The 22,358-nt window shown below is 35.0% G+C and overlaps 1 protein-coding gene across 6 annotated transcripts in view; it reads right to left on the bottom strand.

The window, feature by feature from the left end:
- Positions 1-6,103: 6,103 nt before the first annotated feature.
- CCDC85A (coiled-coil domain containing 85A) overlaps positions 6,104-22,358 on the bottom strand; it is a 196,663-nt gene continuing 180,408 nt past the window's right edge. For 2 of the 6 annotated variants that reach the window (XM_038006971.2, XM_038006972.2), the window contains one exon: positions 6,104-8,019. In XM_038006971.2, the coding sequence (XP_037862899.1) occupies positions 7,930-8,019 (90 nt within the window). In that variant the 3' untranslated portion in view covers positions 6,104-7,929. Of the gene's footprint in view, positions 8,020-12,387; positions 12,487-16,463; positions 16,584-19,913; positions 20,049-22,358 lie in introns of all 6 variants that reach the window. The other 4 variants (XM_038006968.2, XM_007970557.3, XM_038006969.2 and 1 more) reach the window with 4 other exon arrangements.

The raw sequence follows: 22,358 nt of genomic DNA, 5'->3' as shown, positions 1-22,358 counted from the left end.
AAAATCAGATGACCAACAAAGTAGACGCAAACATTTGGCAAAATTCAATACCTGTTAATATTTTTAAAATTCCACCAACTAGGATCTTGGTACTCCTACACCTAGTTTGAACTGTGACTGGGCAATTACAGCAACCAGAGTCTGATAAGGACATGATGGCCACACGATGATTGTCATGAGTGAAAGTCTAGGTTGCCCCACCAACCAAGCCACCTGAACCAACAGAAGTGCTAGCTAAAAATGAGAAAGCTAAAACATTTAATACAGGTGAGAGGAGAAGGATTATAAAAATCAGTTATGGCCTTGGGATCAACAGCAGCAACAAGAGTTGTAGCTCATCCCAGTAATGCTTGTAAAATTTACCAAGAAATTATGATGAATTAAGCTGTGGCAGGGTAGAGTAAACTTAATATGAGAGGCAAACTATCAGAGCAACGCAAGAGGAGGGACACTAATGGAAAATGCTCCTGTTATGCACAGATCCCCTCAGACCACTTTATCATTTCTGTTTTCCCTAATCCCAGTTTCTATACATTTTGCCACTGATGGGCTACACCTGCAGCTCTTCTTGCCCTACTGCCCTCAGGTTACTGAGTCACTTGTGCAGAAAGGCAAAAGTGTCTGGACCGTACATTCTCACAACCACATGCCTACACCCTTTCTCTTCATTTGGTCCTTTACACTTGAGAGATAGCCCATAGGTAGAATGTAGCCCATCTTACTTACTCAGGACAAACTCTGAGGTGCAATTTACACTCCATAGTTTCCTTATACTATCAGGTATAGCTATCCTCCAGGCTGAAGCTATCCTCCAAAAATTTTTCTCTTGCTTAGATTCTTCCCTTCCCTTTCCTACTTCCCCCATTTCCTTTCTGGTTTCTCTGGAGAGCACTTTCCTTGCACAAGAGGAGAGTCTGGTACTGGGACACCCAACCTAAAACATTTTGTTATAAACCTCCACAACACCTTATATTTCTACTTCATATTACTCAACTCATGGGCAATGATTTGTTCAAAGCCTATCTTCCCTGCTGGTGTGTAAAGTACATAAGCAGAGGCACTGGGTGCTTTTGTCATCCCTAGTGTCTAAACTACTTTGTGGCACATAGATTCAAACACATGTTGTATGATATATGAATGAAAACAAACCAATAGTATCACAATTAATTAGTGAATTGGCATGTTTGTGATGTTTTAAAAAGAAACATTATTTGTTTCTTTTTACATAAAAAGACTTTTATACATAAAAATGCTTTACTGCTTGTAAGTGGATTTAGTACATTGCCTTAGGATAGATAAGCAAACACCACTACTAAAAATAGAAGTTCTTAGGAATCCACTTGTGATTTTTCAACCCCTCGGGGCACCTTTCTGTAACTGTTATTGGTTTGTTCTATATTTTCTAGTCTGATTATTCTTTTTAAAAGACAAGAGAGACTCAAAACAAAAGCAAAGTTGGTACTAATTGCACCCATTACCAAAGTTATCCTGGGCATTCTTCTCCGTGGGTTCCATCCTTAAAGTCACAGTGAATTGTATGATGTTCAGAATATTTGATCACTTGAACAACATCAGCAGGGCACAACACATGATGTGAGCCCAAAATCACCACAGTTGCTGTTCACATCTGCTAAGTGGGGCCTTAACAAATTGTTCAGGTCATTAGAGAGGAAAATATAGGAAAGAAAATGTGTACATTAATCCACACACTGGGAGCTCTTCATTGAAGAAGGAACTGACTGGTGAGTGCTCTCAGTCACTTAATGACACCAAATTACTACAAGTAAAGTTTCAGAATAATTTTAAGGCAAAGAATACAGAAGAGATGAACAAATGCAAAAAAATCAGAGTCAGTTTTCTATGATAGCATGCCTAGAATTCCAACTACCAAACTGAGCCAATTTGAATTCTTTGTTTTTAAAATCTTTCCTCGTCTTCTTCTTCCTCTGTGAGCTGAATACACTTCATCCAATATAAATGCCAATTAAGACATGTGCGTTAATCATGATACCTTGGCTCCGCTTGTACTATCTTCCCTTTGGGAGCAAAAGGAAATTTGCTTCAAATAAAATAATTTGGGCCCCCTGTTGTAAGTTGAAGAGGATCTTGGTGAGGAAAAAGTCAATGTACATTGTGTGTAGAGGTATCTTTATAAAAGCCTCATGCTAAAATTTTAGAGGTTGTTATGCCATCTTAGAAAAGAACGAGGACTATGTTTCACTTTATCCACTATAGAAATATATTATTTGGATATTTTTAACAAAGTTACTAAATCTGTTTAAGTATAAATGCAAATTCTTAAAAAAATATGTATGTATGTGTATATATACACACACACATATACACATATACACACACATGCACACATACATATATATGACATATTTATTCCGAACTTTAGATGAAAAGTTTATTCACAACAGCAAATGCAAAAAAAGGGGGGAAAAAGCAGAGTTGTCTTATTTTTGTTCTGTTTTTATTGCAGATGGCTTAGTATTTTATTGCGGATGGCTTAGAATTTCCTTAATTCTCCTCCTGTGGAATGACAGTCATTTTTAACTACTGAATGTATCGATATCACAGCTTTTTCAAAAATATTTTTGAAAATGCCATTATATATATACACACACACATATATATACATATAGACACATATATACATATATACATATACACATATATACATATATACACATATATACATATATACACATATATACATATATACATATACATATATACACACACATATACACACACACGTATATACATGTGTGTGTGTATACATATATCCTGTTACTTCACTTAGAATTATGGTCTCCAACTCCATCCAGGTTGCTGCAAATGCCATTATTTCATTCCTTTTTATGGCTAAGTAGTACTCCATAGTGTGTATGTATACACAAAGAGGGGAGGGCAGAAGCAGCTTTCCAATTGGACATGCCCACCAGTCTGCCATGTCAACTTATCATTGCCATGGCAACACCTGAGAGTCACTGCCTCTTTCCATGACAATGACCCAATGACCCATGTATACACCATGTATACCCAATGACCCATGTATACACGCACATACCATGGAATACTACTTAGCCATAAAAATTAATGAAATAATGGCATTTGCAGCAACCTGGATGGAGTTGGAGACCATAATTCTAGGTGAAGTAACTCAGGAATGGAAAACCAAACATTCTGTGTTCTCACACATAAGTGGGAGCTAAGCTATGAGGAACCCAAAGACATAAGAATGATATAATGGACTTTGGGGATTTGGGGGGAAAGTGGGAGAAGGGGATGAGGGATAAAAGATTACACATTGGGTACAGTGTACACTGCTCGGGTGATAGGTGCACCAAAATCTCAGAAATCACACTTACAGAACTTAGTCATGTAACCGAACACCACCTGTTCCCCAAAAGCTATTGAAATGAAATAAATAAACAAAATAGGTCAATTAAAAAACAACTAGGAAATAAAAGGAGAGAAGGATGAAGAGCAAAGGTAGAGAGTGAGAGAAAGCACTGTGGAAATTTACAAATGCAGACTCTATATCCCTTCATTGTCAGACTTTAAAAAATCTTCTGCTGAATTCTGGCAAAATGAATCTATTTTTATTGTTCTCTTCCCGAATCAAGGAGAGAGCAGTTAAATGCAGGAATCAAAATGCCTAGGTATTGTCACTTACCCCAGGATACCACACAATGCATGTATCCAATTCCTCCCTGTTTGGAGCACCCTTGTAGCCATCTTCGTTTTTAAAAATACCTTTTGTCATGTACTTTGAATTATCGATTTGTTCTTCATTCAGATACTGTTTGTCTCCCTTCTTTCCAAAATTCATCATAACTGCTGGCCCACGGAGCACATTATTTCTTACGGTCTAGTGGGGTTATGCATTTATTTATCAAAATACTGTTTAAATCATTTTTAAGGTTTGAGGCAAGAAAAGGAAGCTGCAGCAGGTACTCATCCTGCCGTTTTGAAATGAAAGTTTTTTTCTTGTTCACTCAGTGAGGTGAAAAACAAATACAGAATTAAATAGTTGTAGAGATTTTGTTGTAAAACCTACTGTTCATATGTGAGTATTAGACCAATGTCCTTTATTTCCCCTCCATTCACACAATCACCATCTGTGATTGGCCAGAAAAGAGCCTGTGGTAGCCTGGATGATGTAAAAAGGACAGAACTTCACAGTATTTAACTGCACAGCTAGAATTACTTTATCTGGTAGTGACAGATCTTCAGCACTTATGTGATTTTTCTCTTCCAGTCTAATAGTATAAATTGCAACAGACCATGAGGTCTGGGCTCCTATGTCTTTGACATAGGCTCAATGGTCTGTCAAGACCATTGAATTTTAAAATAAAGGCAGCGATAAAAACCTTACAACAACTCAGCAATATAGATGTTATCTCCATACAGCATGTGAGGAAATAGTCTCAGTGAAGTTAAATTGCTCAGACTCACAAAGCTAATTATAAAGTCAAATGCTGAACTTGCTGGCCCAAATTCTGCCTCTCTGAAGTCAAATGTTCTTTATTGAATGCTGCACTTAATACAGCATACTTTAAGATAGCTCCAGCCCAATGTGATGGCTCTTCTATAACTTCTACTGTATTCACTCTATAATTCCCACCAAAAAAACTCTTCATCTTGAGAGGTTGAACCGTATGAAATTACTGTTTTAATAATCCAAAAGTGCTCAAATATTGGCAATTTCCTATGGTTCAACCTACTATACTGTCTGTAATTGTGTAACAGGGTTGATAATTTTTAGTCTTTAGAAGGAAAAGAATTAAAAATGTATATTAGCATATGAATTCCTCATAGCAGTGCCTTGAGCTTTGTTGGGCATCTACCTTGATAAGCCAGCTTGAGGTAGACAGATTCTTTCCAGGAATAGATTCCAACCAAGGTTTCTACAGGGGAAATCAGGTTGCCCCTGATGTAGAGGTGGTATGAGGCAACAAGAAGCTTACTACAGAGTGTGAACTCCGGAAATTAGTGGAAATCATTTGGATACTGCTTACTCAGATCAAGAAACTGGATGTTCGAGGCAATCCTATCTCGATCTCAAGGATCAAAAAGCTCCAGCTAGCATCCCAGATACTACTCTTACATGTATTTCTTGAGAGTAGTCCGCCCTATGAGTCAGGAACAAAAGCTGTGTTTACTCACATGGCAGTGATAGGCATTCATTAAATATTTGTTGACCTAAGGAACAATCATCCCAATTAGACTGTCGTTATTTTACTGGATATTACATAAGATGATCTGAATTCCCAACAGTGCCTTAAGCACGAGTTTGAAACTTGAAAGGCATGCATTTAAAAGCTCAGAGTCTGATTGTCAGTCTAGCAGCTTCAAGGCTGGTAAAAATATTCTGCCAAGATAGATACATTAACCTTTGTCCCAGAGAAGATAAGATCATAAACTAATAACCTGGTCACATAAGAGAATGGTGCCACTCATTTTGATTGATAAAGGTATTAGGCAATAGCAAGATTCAGGCACTTAGTTGTCCATCTTCTCTGTCATTTAAAGTTGAGGCTAATACTAAGTGTAGAAAGCCTTATTCCACAATCTTACTAGTGACATCCAAGAAGTATGTGTGTTCTCTGAGCACATTTGTGTGTGTGCTTTCCTATTGATCTCTTGGTCACATGTATCTATTATGCCTTTCCCAGTAATGTATAAGTTTCTTAAAGAGGCCAAGTTTTCCATTTACTTGGTACTTCCCCTCCAAAATATTTCCTTCTGATGACTAATGTTTTAAAAATAAGTAGATAATAATGAAGTTTAATTTTAATCTATATAAATTAAAAGACTAAGAAGATTTTATAACAAATATTTTTAAATATTTTTAAATATCATTTGAAAGCTTTAACTCCATTATAATGGAGAATGGTGCAAGTTGAGAAATATCTGAATATTTAATCCCTCATTATGAGCATATTTTAAAACATGCCTTTGGTTTATGTTTAAGATAATGAATCATCTGTATTACTAGTATTACTACCATCATACAGGAGCATTAGGACATGTAATGACTACTACAAATGGACTTAATTTAGGAAAGACATTTTGAAGAAGACAAAAACACTGTGAGATTAAATAATTTATTACCATTGCTAAGATGAACACATATACTTAATACTCAATTTTATGCAGAACTTTAAAAAAATAGTTTTAATACAGTATCAAAATTTACACAACTTTATTTTGTCAAAAGACCAGTGTCCCTTGTATTAGCTTCTGCAGGCTCTGCTGCAGGCACAAAAGCTTATTTTAAATGTCTTCAGAGTGTAGGAATACAACAATTTAAGGATGAAAGCTTTCCTAGGAAAGAAGGTGTAAATATAGCAGGCAATTTTCTTTTATAGAGTAATAACATTTTAAAATATAACATTTTTAAAGGGAAGCTTAAATTGTAACCCAATTATGATAATTAGAGAGATAATTCTATAGTAAATTAATACATAAATATTTTCTGAAAATAGAGGGATGATTTTTCATCACAGTTAACATTTTTGAAAGTATAACAAAATTCCTTCACAGTCTCCTACTAGTGACAATTAACTCATTGTGTAATGAGCCCATCTAAAACAACAACAGAGAATATCTGCTATGAATCAAATCTCAGAAATGTAGAACCTATCCCAAAACTGGGAATTGTTGCATTTCTACTTTTATAATCTTAAACTACCATAAAAACGTAGCATTCGGTCACAGGCCTCTTGCACATTCATACAAGAAACTATCATTGCATTTGGATAAACACAAAATACCTATCATAGCATTTCCAGTACACACATTCTAATATTATATATATGTATATGTATACCAAAAATAAGAAATAAACTAAGCAAAGCTAGCACACCTCTTTTTCAAACCTCAGGCAATCTGAACAAGAGCTTTTAGCCTCAATAATGAAGGACATGCGTCAGTTTCATAAAATGTTAGATTGCTGCAGTAGGCAAAGAAAGCTTTTTTCATAAATGCAGTGCAATATTTTAAAGTTTACATAAAGTTTATTAAATATACAGCATGTCTAGAAACTAAATTATAGAAATTGACATCTCACAGCTCGAAACACTTAGAAAAATTATGTTTGCTAGTTTTTAGTTGAAATTGTTAATATGAACATCAATGGATCCACTGAATGAATATGAAGGCTTGTATGCCCCAAGATGTGTCTTTATGAGAAACTCATTAAGATGAAAAGAAAAAGATATATTTATATTGATCAATTGAAGTCAATGGTACTCTCTGATAAGCACTCTACAAAGTCTTGCTACCTTTCTAGCTGGTAGGGAGAATTTACGTGGTATTTTTTAGCACCTCAGAAGTCAACACCAAACTCCAAAAACTTAATCTTATCTTGCATCCAAATTAATTATGAATCCGGAATTAGTAGTTTGTTGGTTGACTGAAGTATAAGAGGTAGATGCCCAACTCTCAAACTTGGGAAGCTGGAAAATACCTCTTCATATCTTCAATATGACATGGTAGAAAACTCCCACCATTATGTGTAAGGAGTCAACTCTATTCAGAACACTGAGGCTCCACTGGACTCTTAAAACTATGCAGATTTCCCAATTACGATATTATATCTGGGGATAAAAACACTTAGTTCTAATGAAAACACTGGTACCAAAATGGTGATTTTCAAAGCTACTCTTTTTGAGATTTTCAAAGCTACCTTGTTTGAGATTGACTGTTGTGGACATTGAGGTGAGATACACAGAATATCAGCTTGAGGGGAGAAGTTGTACTACAGGTTTTAGAGGGGAGATATGTGCAATGTACAATCACTCCATGTTATTCCATGAGTCCAGGTTTGTGGAAACCCACTGTTTCCTTTTTCTTCTTCTTGTCTTCTAATCTCTTTCTGGCAGTGGTGATCTCCTGTTTGAAAAAGAGCGCATCTCACATTGGTCCTTTGTACTGGTTTCCTGACAGATGTTGCCTAATTCCAGGACACGAACCTGCAGCATCTCCAAGTTTCCTCCACACAACCTTCAAAAAAAAAAGACGATGGAGTGAATATCTTACTTTTCCTCTTCCACAAGGAGATTTGCGTTTCTTAAGGGTAAATTAAGAGAGGAGCAAAGATGAAGTAAAGACAAGAGACAAAATATCCACATGAATGAGTTCAAATACAAAATAAAATGTGATGACAAGCTTCTTAAAACAAAAGAACTACTTAGTAGTTGGGACTACTAAACCTTGTTAGTAACCAGGGTCAAAATTTTAAAATGATATATTAACTTACTGTAGTTACATAAATGGTCCCCAACTCTGACTGCACACTAAGCACTTGAGGAGCTCTTAAACAGTAATCCCCATCCTCGAAGATTCTGATTTCACTGGCAGAAGTGAGGCATGGACGACTACGCTTTTTAAAAAAGCTCTAAAAGTAATTCTAATGTGTAGCCAGAATTAAGAACACCTTAGCAAGATCATCCTGGTTCCTATATTATACACCCATAACAAAGGATATCAGTATTTAATGCGCTGAGGAAAATGAAGGAGCTTTTGTTATTGAGCTATTTAAGTCCTGAGGTGGTAGTCTTAGGGCCACTAGTAAATTTCTCTGGCTTTTTCTACAGAGTGGGATCATCAGTTTTCACAAATCTTAGCTACCAAGCAATATGATCTCTCGGATTTCCAAAACAGAAAGCATCCAAATGGAGGAAGATGATAAGAATAAATTCAAAATCACTGAAAGAGATACAATTACAATATGTTAGAAGCTGGGCCACACAGAGAAACAAAAGGTGAGACCAAGAATAATGTAAGCATAAATGTAAAACTACTGAATTTGCCAATAATGTATCAATACACTAACATTGATTGGAATACACACACATGCACATGCATGTATGTGCACATGCACAATAACAGCCATACCCTCCCAGACTATTTCACGCAAGGGATTATGATCAGATTGACTGACTGCACAAAACTTTACAAAACTCTAACATGAACATAAAACTAGTTTGTTCATTAATTATTCACAACTGTTCCTTTTGTTTGGTTTTGTTTTTGCTTTTAAATAGAAGTGGATACTACAGGGAAACCCAATATCATTAATAGTAATACACAATATAGGGTTCTGTTTACCTTCATTTCCAAGCCAAAGAAACTATTCATCTCAATGTCTCAGCATATAGCAATACATGGCATAAATATCCTGTTCTATTCAAAAGGAGCTGAAGTTAGGGTTCTTAAATATCTGGAAAGGAATTATTAATACATAGCAATGGATGGCTCAAGCTATACACAAGAGGGTTAGGAAAGTCTCATTTCTTAATAAATTGACACGAGACAAACACTGAATCAAGGAGCCAAAGGATGCTATGGACTTTCCTTTTCTAGCTCTTAAATATAATTACATCTATCCAGAATGCTTTGAATGTGTGGTTTAGAAGCAGAGGGTAGACTTAAGGACCTTACAAGGATAACAGATACCAGCACCAGATGATTACAACTCAAAAGTGCAACTCCTCTTCAAATACTGAAATGTAGAATGCAATGAGCTTACCCCAGATATAACTATGTAGTGAAAGGAAACTCTTAAAGAAGGCAGAACTTTGAAATAAACCAACAATACTTAGGTTGACACGTGACTTATTAACTAAAAAAGGCATAACAGGTGTGTGTTTGAGACTGTGACTGAGATGACCACTCAAATATTTCAATTGTCCTCAGGGAATTTACAAGAGCCAAACAGACAAACCTAAAATAAAACTACTACTACAAAAAGACAGATTTACTATTTCTTAGGGGGCAGTATATTAATTTCTGTAGCACAGTTTGGGAAGAGAATAGCTAACTACATACTAACCCACATAAGGTAATATGAATAATAATCTTTTTGCTGTGTAGATGTCAACAACATCTTATCTCTAGGAGCAATACTAGAAATGACAGCAAAACTTCTATCGTCCCAAGTTCTATCTGAGTCTTATAACCCATCTCATATTATGAGAAAGCTTTATTTTTCTGTGACATTATTATAAAGGCATATAATTTCTCTACTAGAAACCAAGCCTTCATAATTTTCACTAGTTTCACAATTTATCTATGCAACTGCTTTACAATCTGCATTTTTCTTTATTCTGTGGCATTTACTATGTGTTTTTGATCATATAGTTAATAATGGTGACAATAAAATTTTTTGATTGTTTCCAAATATATAAAATTGCTTAAGAATCAGATTTGGGTTTGTTTGCATTTTTTCCTCAAATTCTGGGGATCGAAGACAAAAGTAGACAGAAAGCATACTCCTAGAGAACTTTTACAGGTAAACAAAGAGGGCAAGCTTTTGGCTTTCTGAAAGTATCTTACATAGTAAAAAATAAAAATAATACTGTATGGTGCCTTTCAATTCATTTTTGAAAATGCAGGCAAACAAAAAGATCAACATAAAACTGATAAAAATCCAATCTAGTAATGGGTCTCTATTGAGACTAAGATACGAATTTTCTAATGTCCAGAAACTGAAAGGAAGGAAAGGAAAGGGAAAGAAACAATCCTGGAATTTTTTGCAGAAATTCTGGCATTAAGCACCATGGAGATGGCCCCCTCTGTAAGATACGTGCTTTTCACTTTTCGTTCCTCAGGAAAGGTCCTCAAAGGAAATTTTGGTGTACTCCTCACTTCACTATTCATTAGAAAATAGTTTGAGCAAGTAACTTAATTTCTGGATCTTAGTTTCTTCAAATACAGAATTAGAGTGTTTGGGTTCTTACCCAGGGGTTCATATCTGAATCGCCTGAGGTCTGATGTTAAACTCAGAGATCTGAATTATGAAGGCGGTCCATATACTATTCTTTGGACAAACACTGGAGAATGACCTCTATGGCTCCTTCTAGTTCAACAGTTCCTATTGTCTGAACTTTCTCTCTCATTCCACAGTCAATAGATGAGAAGCAACAGGCATTCCTAGGTATGTGGCTTGCTTTTTAAAATTTATCTGCGGGAAATATTCAAACTGAAAATCTTAAGCACAGGTTGAAAAGCTACAGAAGGTGAATGGTGGTGCATTTAGGAGAGATGACATCTAGAACTAGTGACCTTTTGAAAACAGACAATAGATATGCAGGAAAGAAAAACAAATAACGTAGGAAGAGTTGGAAGAGAAAAATCGGCCACAACACAGGCAAGCAAGAGACTACAAATCTCATTCTAGCACATAAAAAATGCCCAGGGAACTTATATAACATTTACTGGATTCCAGAAACATCTCGAGGAGGTAGATGAGTAAGTGTCTGAGAAAATCTGGTCCTAATAGATTTAAAGCTGAAGGGTATTTCTAAGCAATTTCACATCCTGATAGGATAGAGAAAAGAATATGAGGATAAAAGTATAATGTAAAGCCAATTAAAATCAGTGTTTAACATGATCAGTGCTTAACCATGATTTCTTGCTTCCTCTACAATATTCCATTTAGCTATTTAAAACTTCACAAATTATATTATTGATTAAATGATACATCCCATGTATATTACTCAAAAAATTAAAATTTAGTCAGGGATTAATAGTAAAATCCAAGCCATATTAATGATTGCATTGAATATGCATCATGAAAATAACGTCTTTTTTTTTTTTCCTGTGGTCTCTGACTTCATGGATAGATTTCTATCTGTCTATCCTCTTTTTTCTTTTCTGAGACAGGGTCTCATTCTATTGCCCAGGCTGGAGTGGAGTGGTATGACCATAGCTCATTGCAGCCTCAAACTCCTGGGCTAGAGCATTTTTCCCTCTTCAGCCTCCCAAAGTGCTGGGATTATAGGTGACAGCCACTGTGCCTGGCCTAACTATCTTTTAGGTTCTTATCTGTTTTTATTACCTTACTATATTCTGAGTTTGGGTCAACAACTGAAAGCTAAAGATAATACTTTGCATGACATGAAACACACATATATGATATATGAAGAACTAAGCAAAATTACCTAGTAAGGTGGCAATTTTTTCCAAGAATAGTTACAAGTAAATCTAAAGGTGGCTGTATTTTCTTTATCATAGGTTTTTAAACACTGATCTTTAACAAACTTCTTAGAAGTATAAAATAGAAACCCACTTATTTTTATCAAAATTAGAAACATATTTTAGACAGTAAATTTAGTATTTAGAAATGTTTGTAGAGTCTTCTGGAATACAGAATTGGCTGATCATCTCTAAATTGAATATTTTGTAACATGATTGTGTTAATAAAACTACAATAAAATATACTGAATATAAAACCAAGGGAAATTTGTTTTATTTTCATATAAAAATGTAAAGGCATTTGGTTAGCATTTTAAAAATATTCATAAAACAATAGCTAAGCTACGATGTGGCTTTCAACACAGAATACACAATAAAGCACATTAAACTTACATTGCACATTTCTCTGACTATAGCTTTTTCTGTCTCACTAAGGTCATGTTCATACTCTTTACCCTGTTGACGATCTATAGTTTCCTGAACATCCAAGACCTGGATTTGTTGAAAAAGAAAAGCAAATTTCACATGGAAAAAAGCTTGTTAGTTATGATAAAACCATCAAGGAGCTCCACTTTGTAAAACCTTTAGTTTTCTCCATGTCTGCATATCAGAGTGGATTAGTATATGGCAACATATTTTTTAAATAGCTGATTGTTCTGAAATCTATTTGAAATTATTCTATTTGATTTTCAAATGGCCATTAAAAGCAATCCATTGCATCACTAATAATCAATGGAATTCATTAATGTCTAAAATAAGCATATGCATTTACTTTGGTCATTAAGATAACCTCACTGTGTCAACCATTTGGATATAGTCAATAACTCTTGCTCCACTGTAATGATGACCAATATAGTTAACTATGTGCCAAATGGTCCAAATGATATGTAGACATGGCCTGCATAAAAGATGACTAAAAAAGATGACAGCGACAGGTGAAACTGGTCAAAACCCAGGAATATGCACATAAGAACTACTGACCTCGCAGTTCTTGCCTGGACATGTTCCCAGAGCCTGAGAAAAGGCATGTGGAGGTGGCTCTTTGATAGTATCAAAGAGAAGTACTGGCTCCTTATAGTGAAAATATTTGAACAACACTTTAAATATTTTTCATGAAAGCAAAATGTCTTTGAATAAAATGCCTTTTAAACAGTTTTAGAGCCCTATGTTTCCACTTCTCTAAATTAGTCCTAAATAGGTTGAAAATAATATTCCTTTAAAAATATCTAAAGTTTTCTTGTGGGTACTTTTTATACTACAAAAGGAGAAAACAACTTTGGCTTTCTGTGTTGTTTTTATCTATATCAGTTTATAAATCCAAGTGCTGAAGTAATACAAAAAACTAATGCTCTTCCTAGAATTTCCCACAGAATCCACACCAACTGCAACACTGCTAAACTACTTGATTCTACTGTCATCACGGTCAATGCTGACAGTCAAATCTAAAGGTGCTACCTGAGAATTTACACCAAGTGAGCCAAACTAAATGACTTAAGCATGAAGTGGGACCTTCAGGTCAAGTTCATAGACACTATCTGAATCTAAATAGAGTTCAATCCTGTAATAATTAATCTAATCACAAACTACTCTCATTAATTTGAAACTTCTAGCCATTATTATATAAAAATGTCACTTCTGAGCCCTGATATCTCAGATTACAGTTAATTTACCTTCTTTACATATTTAGAGAAAATCACTGACTGTTCTTGGTGAATATTCATAGAAAACATAAAGAGCTCCTTGAGCAAGCTCATTTACCTACAAATTTGATTTGTAATGCACCTCAGAGAAGTGTACTTCAAATCAGTTAATTTTTACTAAATGAAGTAAAGTTCCAATGAATAGTTATCATAAATTTTAAAACAAGAAAAATATAGTGTTATTACAAATGTACTAATTTCTTACAGTGATTTACATTTCCCCACAAACCATGACCATAGATTTTATAAAGCCTAGCATTTTCTATAAAATCTATCAGAAAGTGAGAAACTGAGCCACTGTACTAATTATTCTTTTCAGAATAGACATATCTCATGAAATAAATCAGCTCTAGACAGCAGGCTCTCAAAAACAAAACAGGTCAAGTGGCCACAATTTCTTTTTCTTATATTGAAATCTTTTTAAGATGCATTTCCCAAAAATGATGTTTGTATATATTTCTGTGTCCTAACACAGTTAACTCATGGAAGCAAACACATTTGATATTCAAGGGCCCCAGTTTTCTAATAAAGATGTTTTAGTTGCTCAGTATCACTCATCTGCCAACCAACGACATTTGGTTGAGATATATATATATATCAAGAGAGGGAGATAAATATACATATATCAAAATATATATAAATACATATATCAAAATATATATGTAAATATATATCAAATATATAAATATATATCTCTCAAAATATATCTCAAAATATGTATCTCTCAAAATATATACATAAATATATATATATATATATATCTTTATATATATGTATGTATTTTGTTTGTTTGAGAAGGAGTCTCACACTGTCACTCAGGCTGGAGTGCAGTGGCACAATCTTGGCTCACTGCAACCTCTGCCTCCCAGATTCAAGCAATTCTCCTGCCTCAGCCTCCCAAGTAGCTGGGATTACAGGCGCCCACCACCACGCCTGGCTAATTTTTTGTATTTTTAGTAGAGACGGGGTTTCACTATGTTGGCCAGGCTGGTCTCGAACTCCTGACCTCATGATCCACCCACCTCGGCCTCCCAGATATAAAATTGTATAAATTAGAACTAAATTCAGAAAAAATTGAGGAGCTCTTCCTTGCCCTCCTCTTCCTTTTAGGCCACACTAACAGCTGCATTGAGAAATCTGGAAAAGATTTCAGTGTGACCCACTATGCTGCTCTGATTCAAATAACAATTGCCATTTAATAAGGCAACAGGCTGAAATGGCTTTCAAACAGTTTGAATAGGAGGACAAGCTGCTGCTGTTGGAGTGTGTGCAGATGCTATAACACTACAAGATAGAAGCCAATCTCTGGTCCATTTTCTACTTCTAAAAGGCTTTTCAGATAGCTAGTGCCTGATTCATGCTAAAGTTCATCCAAGTGCTGCCACAGAGAACAAGATATTCAACAGTCCATAAACCAACACCCACCAGAGGCAAAGCAGTGCCCCCTCACACTGGCTGGGCCTTCCCAGGAATTCCTCTCAGTTGCTCACTTTGTGAATTATCCCAACAAAGACAGAAAATGCCAAGTGCATTGTCAATGGCCACTAGCATGGTTGCCCTACCTTCCCTCATCAATCATCAGTATATGTTTAGGAAAAGCAAATTCATTTCGTATAAGCTAAAGCAAAATATCCTGAGGGAGCAAAATCTTCTGCTAAAACTTTATCATTCAAAATGAAATAAACATTTTGAAGTTCTCATCTATGTATTTTTTTTGTGTAAGCCACAGAAAGTGTGGCTCACTCCAAAAGAGGAGTGCATCTTCAGGCTGATGATAAATCATTTTGAAATTGAAACAATTTTAAGAAGAGTTGTGAAACTCATGTGGTAAAAGCAGAATGGAAGCACTCTACCTGTTTTATGGGTCAGAAAGGTTTGATCAAAGCTACATGTTAGAAATTATAGATAGATTTGTTAGACAGTGTTTCATATTCTGAAACTGATAAAATTTCAAGAAACTGTCTCAATTTTAAGATGATATTTATTGCCTGTGTTAGTTTCTTCTGAGATAGGTAAATATTTATATTGTTTATTGTTTATATTATTATATTGTTTATATTATTATATTGACTATTGTTGTACTTATGGTCCTGATTTTTCATTAATTTTACTTATTGGAAAGCTCATTAGTGGTAAAGAAAATAGATGACAAATTTTAGGCAAATTTTTGTGAAATCACTGCAAAACGTGAAGACAGACACAAAAGTAAAGTAGCTTTCTGTATAAGACCATATATCTATTTTCTATTATTCTATAACGGGCATTAACTGGAGTTTGAGAACCTAATTTCTACTTAGAAGAGGAAAGACTAAGTTTTTATTTATTTCATTATTTTATTTAAGTTGTATAATGTACTTCAATTGCATCAAGAAAGAATAATGTGGTATCCTTCCATATTCTGACCAACTATTAACTCCCTATATTTGAAGACATCCATGCTACAAACATTGCACATAAAATACCTATCACAGTTTTTTACAAATATGGATATACATGCACAGACTTCAACTTCGATGCCGATAGATATGAATCACATTACTCAAAACAAAATGATAAAACTAGAGATTCAACCATAAGTACTCAAACTCATTATCAGTTTAGAACAATTAAAATCATACTTCAAAAATTAAGATTTAAAAAGTTACACCATAAGGAGTCAAAAAATAAAATATCTATGGTTCAAGCAAGACTGTGAGGACTACTAGACTACAGCGAACAAGCCACAACACAACTGAAGCTCTGGATAAATGGTTGCACACGATTGGTTACCTTAAGAGAATGTACCACAGGTTCAGGCTGCTGGGAAGGTGTGGCATGTCCACTGAAGCTAGCTGCAGAGTTGGGTGAACTGTTACTCCCATCAGCCCCTGATGACAACCTAAAAGAACCCTTAGTAGAAAATCAACAACTTTGTTATTAAAACAAAAGTCGTTTATAACTACAAAGATGTCATTCAGTATTCAATTTCACTACTAAATGAGAATTAGCCATTTTGTTACTTTTTCCTAACCTATTCTACAATGCTATCAGTCTGTTCATTGGAACACACTTGCTGATTGACCAGCAAGAAAACATAATGAAGAGCCACCTCAATACATTGCCAGATGCCATCTCTGAAATGCCCCACCCCCAAGGAATGGCCCTTAAACATATTTCAAGAATGATTTTTGAAACTCAAAGATATTCGAGTAGGAAATTCATGAGTTACTCCATAGCTGAGTTAAACACGCTCACTCAGCAAGCCAAATGCCATATTCCATATGTCTCAGAATATGCAGACACATCACATTCTTGTGTTGGAGAAACTGTGTCTCTCACAAAACCTTTTTTTGAGGGAAAGACCTATAATAAAGCATTTTCAAAAAAGATTTATCCAAATTCAACATTTTCTTTAAAAACTGAAAATTGTCCTTTTCTGGTCTTTTTTAAAGATGAAAAACATAATAGATATAAATTACATATTTTTAGTTTAGTGGTTCTTCAACTTAACTGGTGAGAAACTAGAACCTGTACATGATTAATTTGACATGTGTAGGCCACATTCTTCTGTACAAGAACTGGAAATTTCCCCTAAGGATCTCTACTTTTTCTAAAGGGTGCTTGGGGGAAGACTAATGGATCAGCAAAAAAAAAAAAAAAAAAGAAAGAGAGTATCAGTTATCTACTCTTCTAGAAAAAGCAGTCACATGGGAATTCTCCAAATCTATTTTTACATAGATAGATCGTTATACTATTAGGGAATCTGAGATTTTAATTTCTGCCTATCAACCTATTTACAGAATTTTTCATGACTAATTGATTAGTAATTGCTCCACTCAAGATGATTCTATCAATCTAATACCCTGAAGAGGAGTCACTGAAGGTGTATCATGAGAATTCATAAAGAGAGAGAGAATGGTAGTTTGGAATATTAATTTGCAGAATCTCTCCATCACCCAGGCTGGAGTGCAGTGGAACGATCATTGTTCACTGCAGCCTTCAACTCCTGGACTTAAGCAATCCTCCTACCTCAGCCTCCTGAGTATCTGGGACTACAGGCATGTGCCATTATGCCTAGTGACATTTTATCTTTTTCACAGAGACAGGGTCTCACTATGTTGCCCAGGTTGGTCTTGAACTCCTGACCTCAAGTGATCCTCCTGCCTCAGCCTCCCAAAGTGCTAGGATTACAGGCGTGAGCAATTATGCTCAGCCAAGAGAATTTTTATGATGTACATTTTAGAAATAAGAGGAGAAATCTGCACCCAGCAATTATAGGTATGGATTACATGTAAACCATGCTTTATAGGGAAAGCTTATTATTATTAACTTAATGTTATTATTATTGCAGATTATTATTTTTGCAATTTGGAAGACTTTCTCCCTTTCTTTCTTGCTGTCATTTCTTCTATGTCCTCAAAGGCTCCCCCTGCCAGCTCACTAGCCTACTGAGGCCACATTCTTTTCCCTGCTCAAAGAGTTCTACAATCCAGTCAGATCCTGCCCCCAGCCTCACTAGTCAACAAGGAGAGGAAGCAATAGGATATGGCACTTAGGTGGTTTCTTCTGCTTCTGTCCTCCATTGCTACTAAAACTAAAATGTACAGCAGGTGATGAAACAGGATTGTCAATTAGAACAGCCCCAATCCCCTGTGGGAAAAGAAATTACAAAATTTATTTTCCTTTATTTGCAACCCAGATCAAATCACACACAATAATGCCTAATACATCTAATGGAAGGGAAATTATCTGAAGTTTAAAGATGGTTAAGGGACACACCCTTCACCCACCCTTACATTTTGGACATCTTCCTCTGTACTTTGGATTCTTTGGAATCAAATGGTTCCAAAACTAAGGAGTTATAAAAGGAAGCTCCTCTTTCCTGAGTAATGCTGGTCCTATACTCTTCTCTTTTCCTCCTGGTACCACTCTTATGAACGATTCCCAAAGATTTCTCAGGTTACACAGATTTCACTTCAAACCTCTTGTTTAGGACCCACCATTGCAGTGCCATATTTCCTCTGACTTAAAAGTCATATTTCCTCTAATTTAGAAGCCAATAAATCTTCCCACTCTGAGCTACCACCTTCCTGTTTTTACTTTCAAATCCTTTTCTGCCCAGCCTTTCTGCTTCAAAGGTTCTCTTTCCAGACCTGGTAAAAAGATAAGCATATCAATAATACCATGCATGGGCCTCTATCGTTCAGGGCATTTGGGTTTAATAGAACTCCTAAAAATCAATGTAAACAACATCCTTAAACCAAATCATCTGAGCCATTTTCCATTGTTTCAATGTAAACAAAGTCCTGTTGTGGCCATATCTATTCAAAATCACACATTTTTTTAAATGAAAGTAGTTTCCTTAAAAAAAGGGCGGGGGCTACAATAGTATCTTGCCTAGAGTATGGGGGGGAATTCATCATTTAGGGATGAAAGTTATCCTTCAAACTAGCTTTGGGAGCCATGGACTACAAATCAACCAGAAAGATCAAGGCTTATATTTTATTTTGTTTTTGTGAAGCCATAAAGGTAACCAAATGCCTGGTGAAGTTTAGTTCCAACAGATGTTAAATAATGTTCTAGATTGCAATAACAGAATGAAGCACCTCATTCTATTGTATCTCATTTAGTACTATAAAATAAAAGGTTAGTTTTCTATGCACTTAGTGGAATCAGACCAATATTGGGAGAATTATGAGGGTTCAATTTACCTATACTCTTAGTTGACTAATATAATTTCACTGAACTATTTAAAAATATATGCTACTGAGCCAAACAGGGAATTTAAAAAGAGAAAAATCTTACTAAAACTGGAAATGTGATTTCCAGATTGAGTGGCTTGTTTTCAAGCTACATATGAACACACAGTGCATGCATCACCTCTGTCAGTAAACAATTTTAAAGGGCAAAGGAGTACTTTTCTGAGCTTGTCTAGAGGCATATGATTTTCAGGACCACTGACCTAAACTCCTTTTATCAGAAAATATCCAGGGTACCTTTGTTCTTCTCTCCTGCATGGGGTTGCTCCACTTTCACCCCCATATGTGGGGGGAAAAAACAAGAAAATTGTTTAGGAGGTGAAAAATTCTACTCCCATCCTCCCTCCCCAGACTTAGACATACAACTTTCTTTCATGTGTATGAACTTGTTTTCTACCCCCCAGTATAACTTTTTCTCTAGCAACAGAAGTCATCTGGTTATGCACAAGCAAATGCATCCAGCTGACTCATCTTCACTCACCGGGAGAGTGGGCAGGCATCGTCCTATTCCTCGGCACCCTTGCCACCACTGCAAGACCCGCCGGGCTCTGGGCCCCCAGCCTTTCTCCATATTTGAGCTGTTTCTAGTTGGAGGTTGCCTTCTATTCTGGCTGGCCTTATATTTGGAACAATATGGTACAATCACTCAGAAAAATACTGTTTCCCAAGTCTCAAGAAAGCAGATAGAACATGAAGCTTAATGAGATGAACCACAATGACCACAATGGCAAGCTGTAACATGCACCTGTAGCTAGGGAAAAAATCAAAATAAAAACAATCTAAAGTCCTATATATTAGACCTAATCCTGATTTAAGTTTCTGGTAAACATATAACTACATTATCAATTCTATCAAAAAGTAGATGATAAAGTCAAAATTACAGAAAAAACTTGAAGGTACTTAAACAACTTTATTTTATGGGTTTTACCAACATAAAATAATACTATGTCTTACCTGGATATTATATAGAAATAAACTACATAACTTCAGAACTTAACAAAAGTTATTTGAAATATAATTGGCAGCACTATGTCCTTTTGTTAAGAAGTGCAATTTGGGTATACATATTCAATAATACTCAGAAAATTGAAACTGTACCAAATTTTTAACAAAATTTCTGCATATTGAAGAGTATGTAATCAGCTAAGAGGTCATCACTGCATTAAAATAAATATTTTACATAGAAAATCTACATAATTATCAAACTTTCTAATAATAAGTCAACTAAAATTTTTTTGTATTTATTAGAACTAGAGCCATCACATAATTGAAATGAAAAGAAAAAGGTCCTTAATTTTAGCTTTTTCCATCACCAAACTATATAATCCTATTAAATGATCAGAAACAAAATGAACTTATTGGAACATGATTTCCTCTCCTGCCAACTTTCACTAAGACCTATAACTAAGAATATTATGTCCCATGGAATAAGAAAATAATTTTAATAATTTTGGCACCATTTTGTGGATTTTAATTTTAATAATTTAAATTATTGTGCCTAAATGTTGAGGTTGACTTTAGAAGACTGAAAATAAGGACATAAAATTTTAGTTCTCATCAAATCATTTTTATTGAAGTTAGTGCTCTATATCTGAATAGTATTGGTCCAATTTTCACTCTTCTCTAACTTTTGGAGGTTGAAGAAAGAAAATGCACAATGGTCTTAAGTGAAGTAAGAAAGAGAAGAAATAATGACCAGTAGTTGGTACTCACAAAACTCTTTTCTGAACCTATTAAACTGGCACCAGTTACCTATCAAATAAGTCACACATACTCTATTTCTCACATATAACAGAGGCAATTATATATTTGCACTTGGGTCATAATGTTAATTTCATCATAGCAACATTAATTTGAACATTGCTCTTTTGATAATTATTCCATGTGTAGCATCTTATTTGTTTCCATCATCAAAAGAATTATCTCCAAAAATTTATAATATGGTTCACAGCTTAATACTCACCTCCCACCCCAATCTGCATAGTTCTATTTCTCAGATGATCATTAATGAGTAATGCAAATTTTATAGTTATTTTTACAAGTAAGGAGATCTAGTATCTGAATTTGATTATTTCCATAACATGCACCTCTCAGATCTTATCCTTTTTTGGATTTAACAACTGAGTAAAACATATAGGAATTCTACTTTCATTCTTTCTTAATGTATAGTAAGGCTAAATCCCAGTGCCTCTCCATTGTAACAAAGCTTATCATCATACCCATGAAATCTAAGGTAGGATCTATGACTGCTTGGAAGCCAGCTGGCAAGAGCACCATTTAGCTACTATGTCAAGAATTCATGATCATTTCCAACTTTCAGAAAGTAGATACTACATAAAACAATAGCTATACTTTAAGTATTGTAAAATGTTCCTTTAAAACATATTAAATATGTATTTTATAGTATTATTAATTTCATAACGGGGACAATAAACAGGGTCCAGATCTTTGTGGAAGAATAAACTGACGATATAACCATTTTAAAGGAAAATGTACTCTTTTAGAACCAGGATTAATTAACTTTCTTCCCATGTCGGCATATATTTTTTTTAATGTAGGTATATAGAAAAATGTGTTCTGGGCCAGCCATCATCTTTGACTTAATAACTACATCAAAATGGTATTTATAGACTAATGAAGGCTTAGTGTTTCGCCAGGCCTACAATTGCCAATCATGGTGTTTTCTGAGGACGGATTCATAAAACATAAGAAGCCTTCAGTAATTCAGTCATTAAACTTGTTTCTGGCAACTTAGGGGCTCAAAATGGTGGAACTCAGATTCCAGTCACTAATTGGAAGAACAATTCCAAACAGTGTTAAGACTGTCACTTCCTATTTTCTGAAGAATTCTGTTTTGCTTAGTTTTGTTTTCTGTAGTCTTCTAAACTTCCAAGTTTGTGAAAAAGAATTCCTGAATGACCTTAAC

Source organism: Chlorocebus sabaeus, chromosome 14, assembly GCF_047675955.1.
Source record: "Chlorocebus sabaeus isolate Y175 chromosome 14, mChlSab1.0.hap1, whole genome shotgun sequence".
NCBI classification, from domain to species: domain Eukaryota; kingdom Metazoa; phylum Chordata; class Mammalia; order Primates; family Cercopithecidae; genus Chlorocebus; species Chlorocebus sabaeus.
Note: the sequence above shows the minus strand (reverse complement) of the source record. Positions and strands in the feature narration are given on the sequence as shown.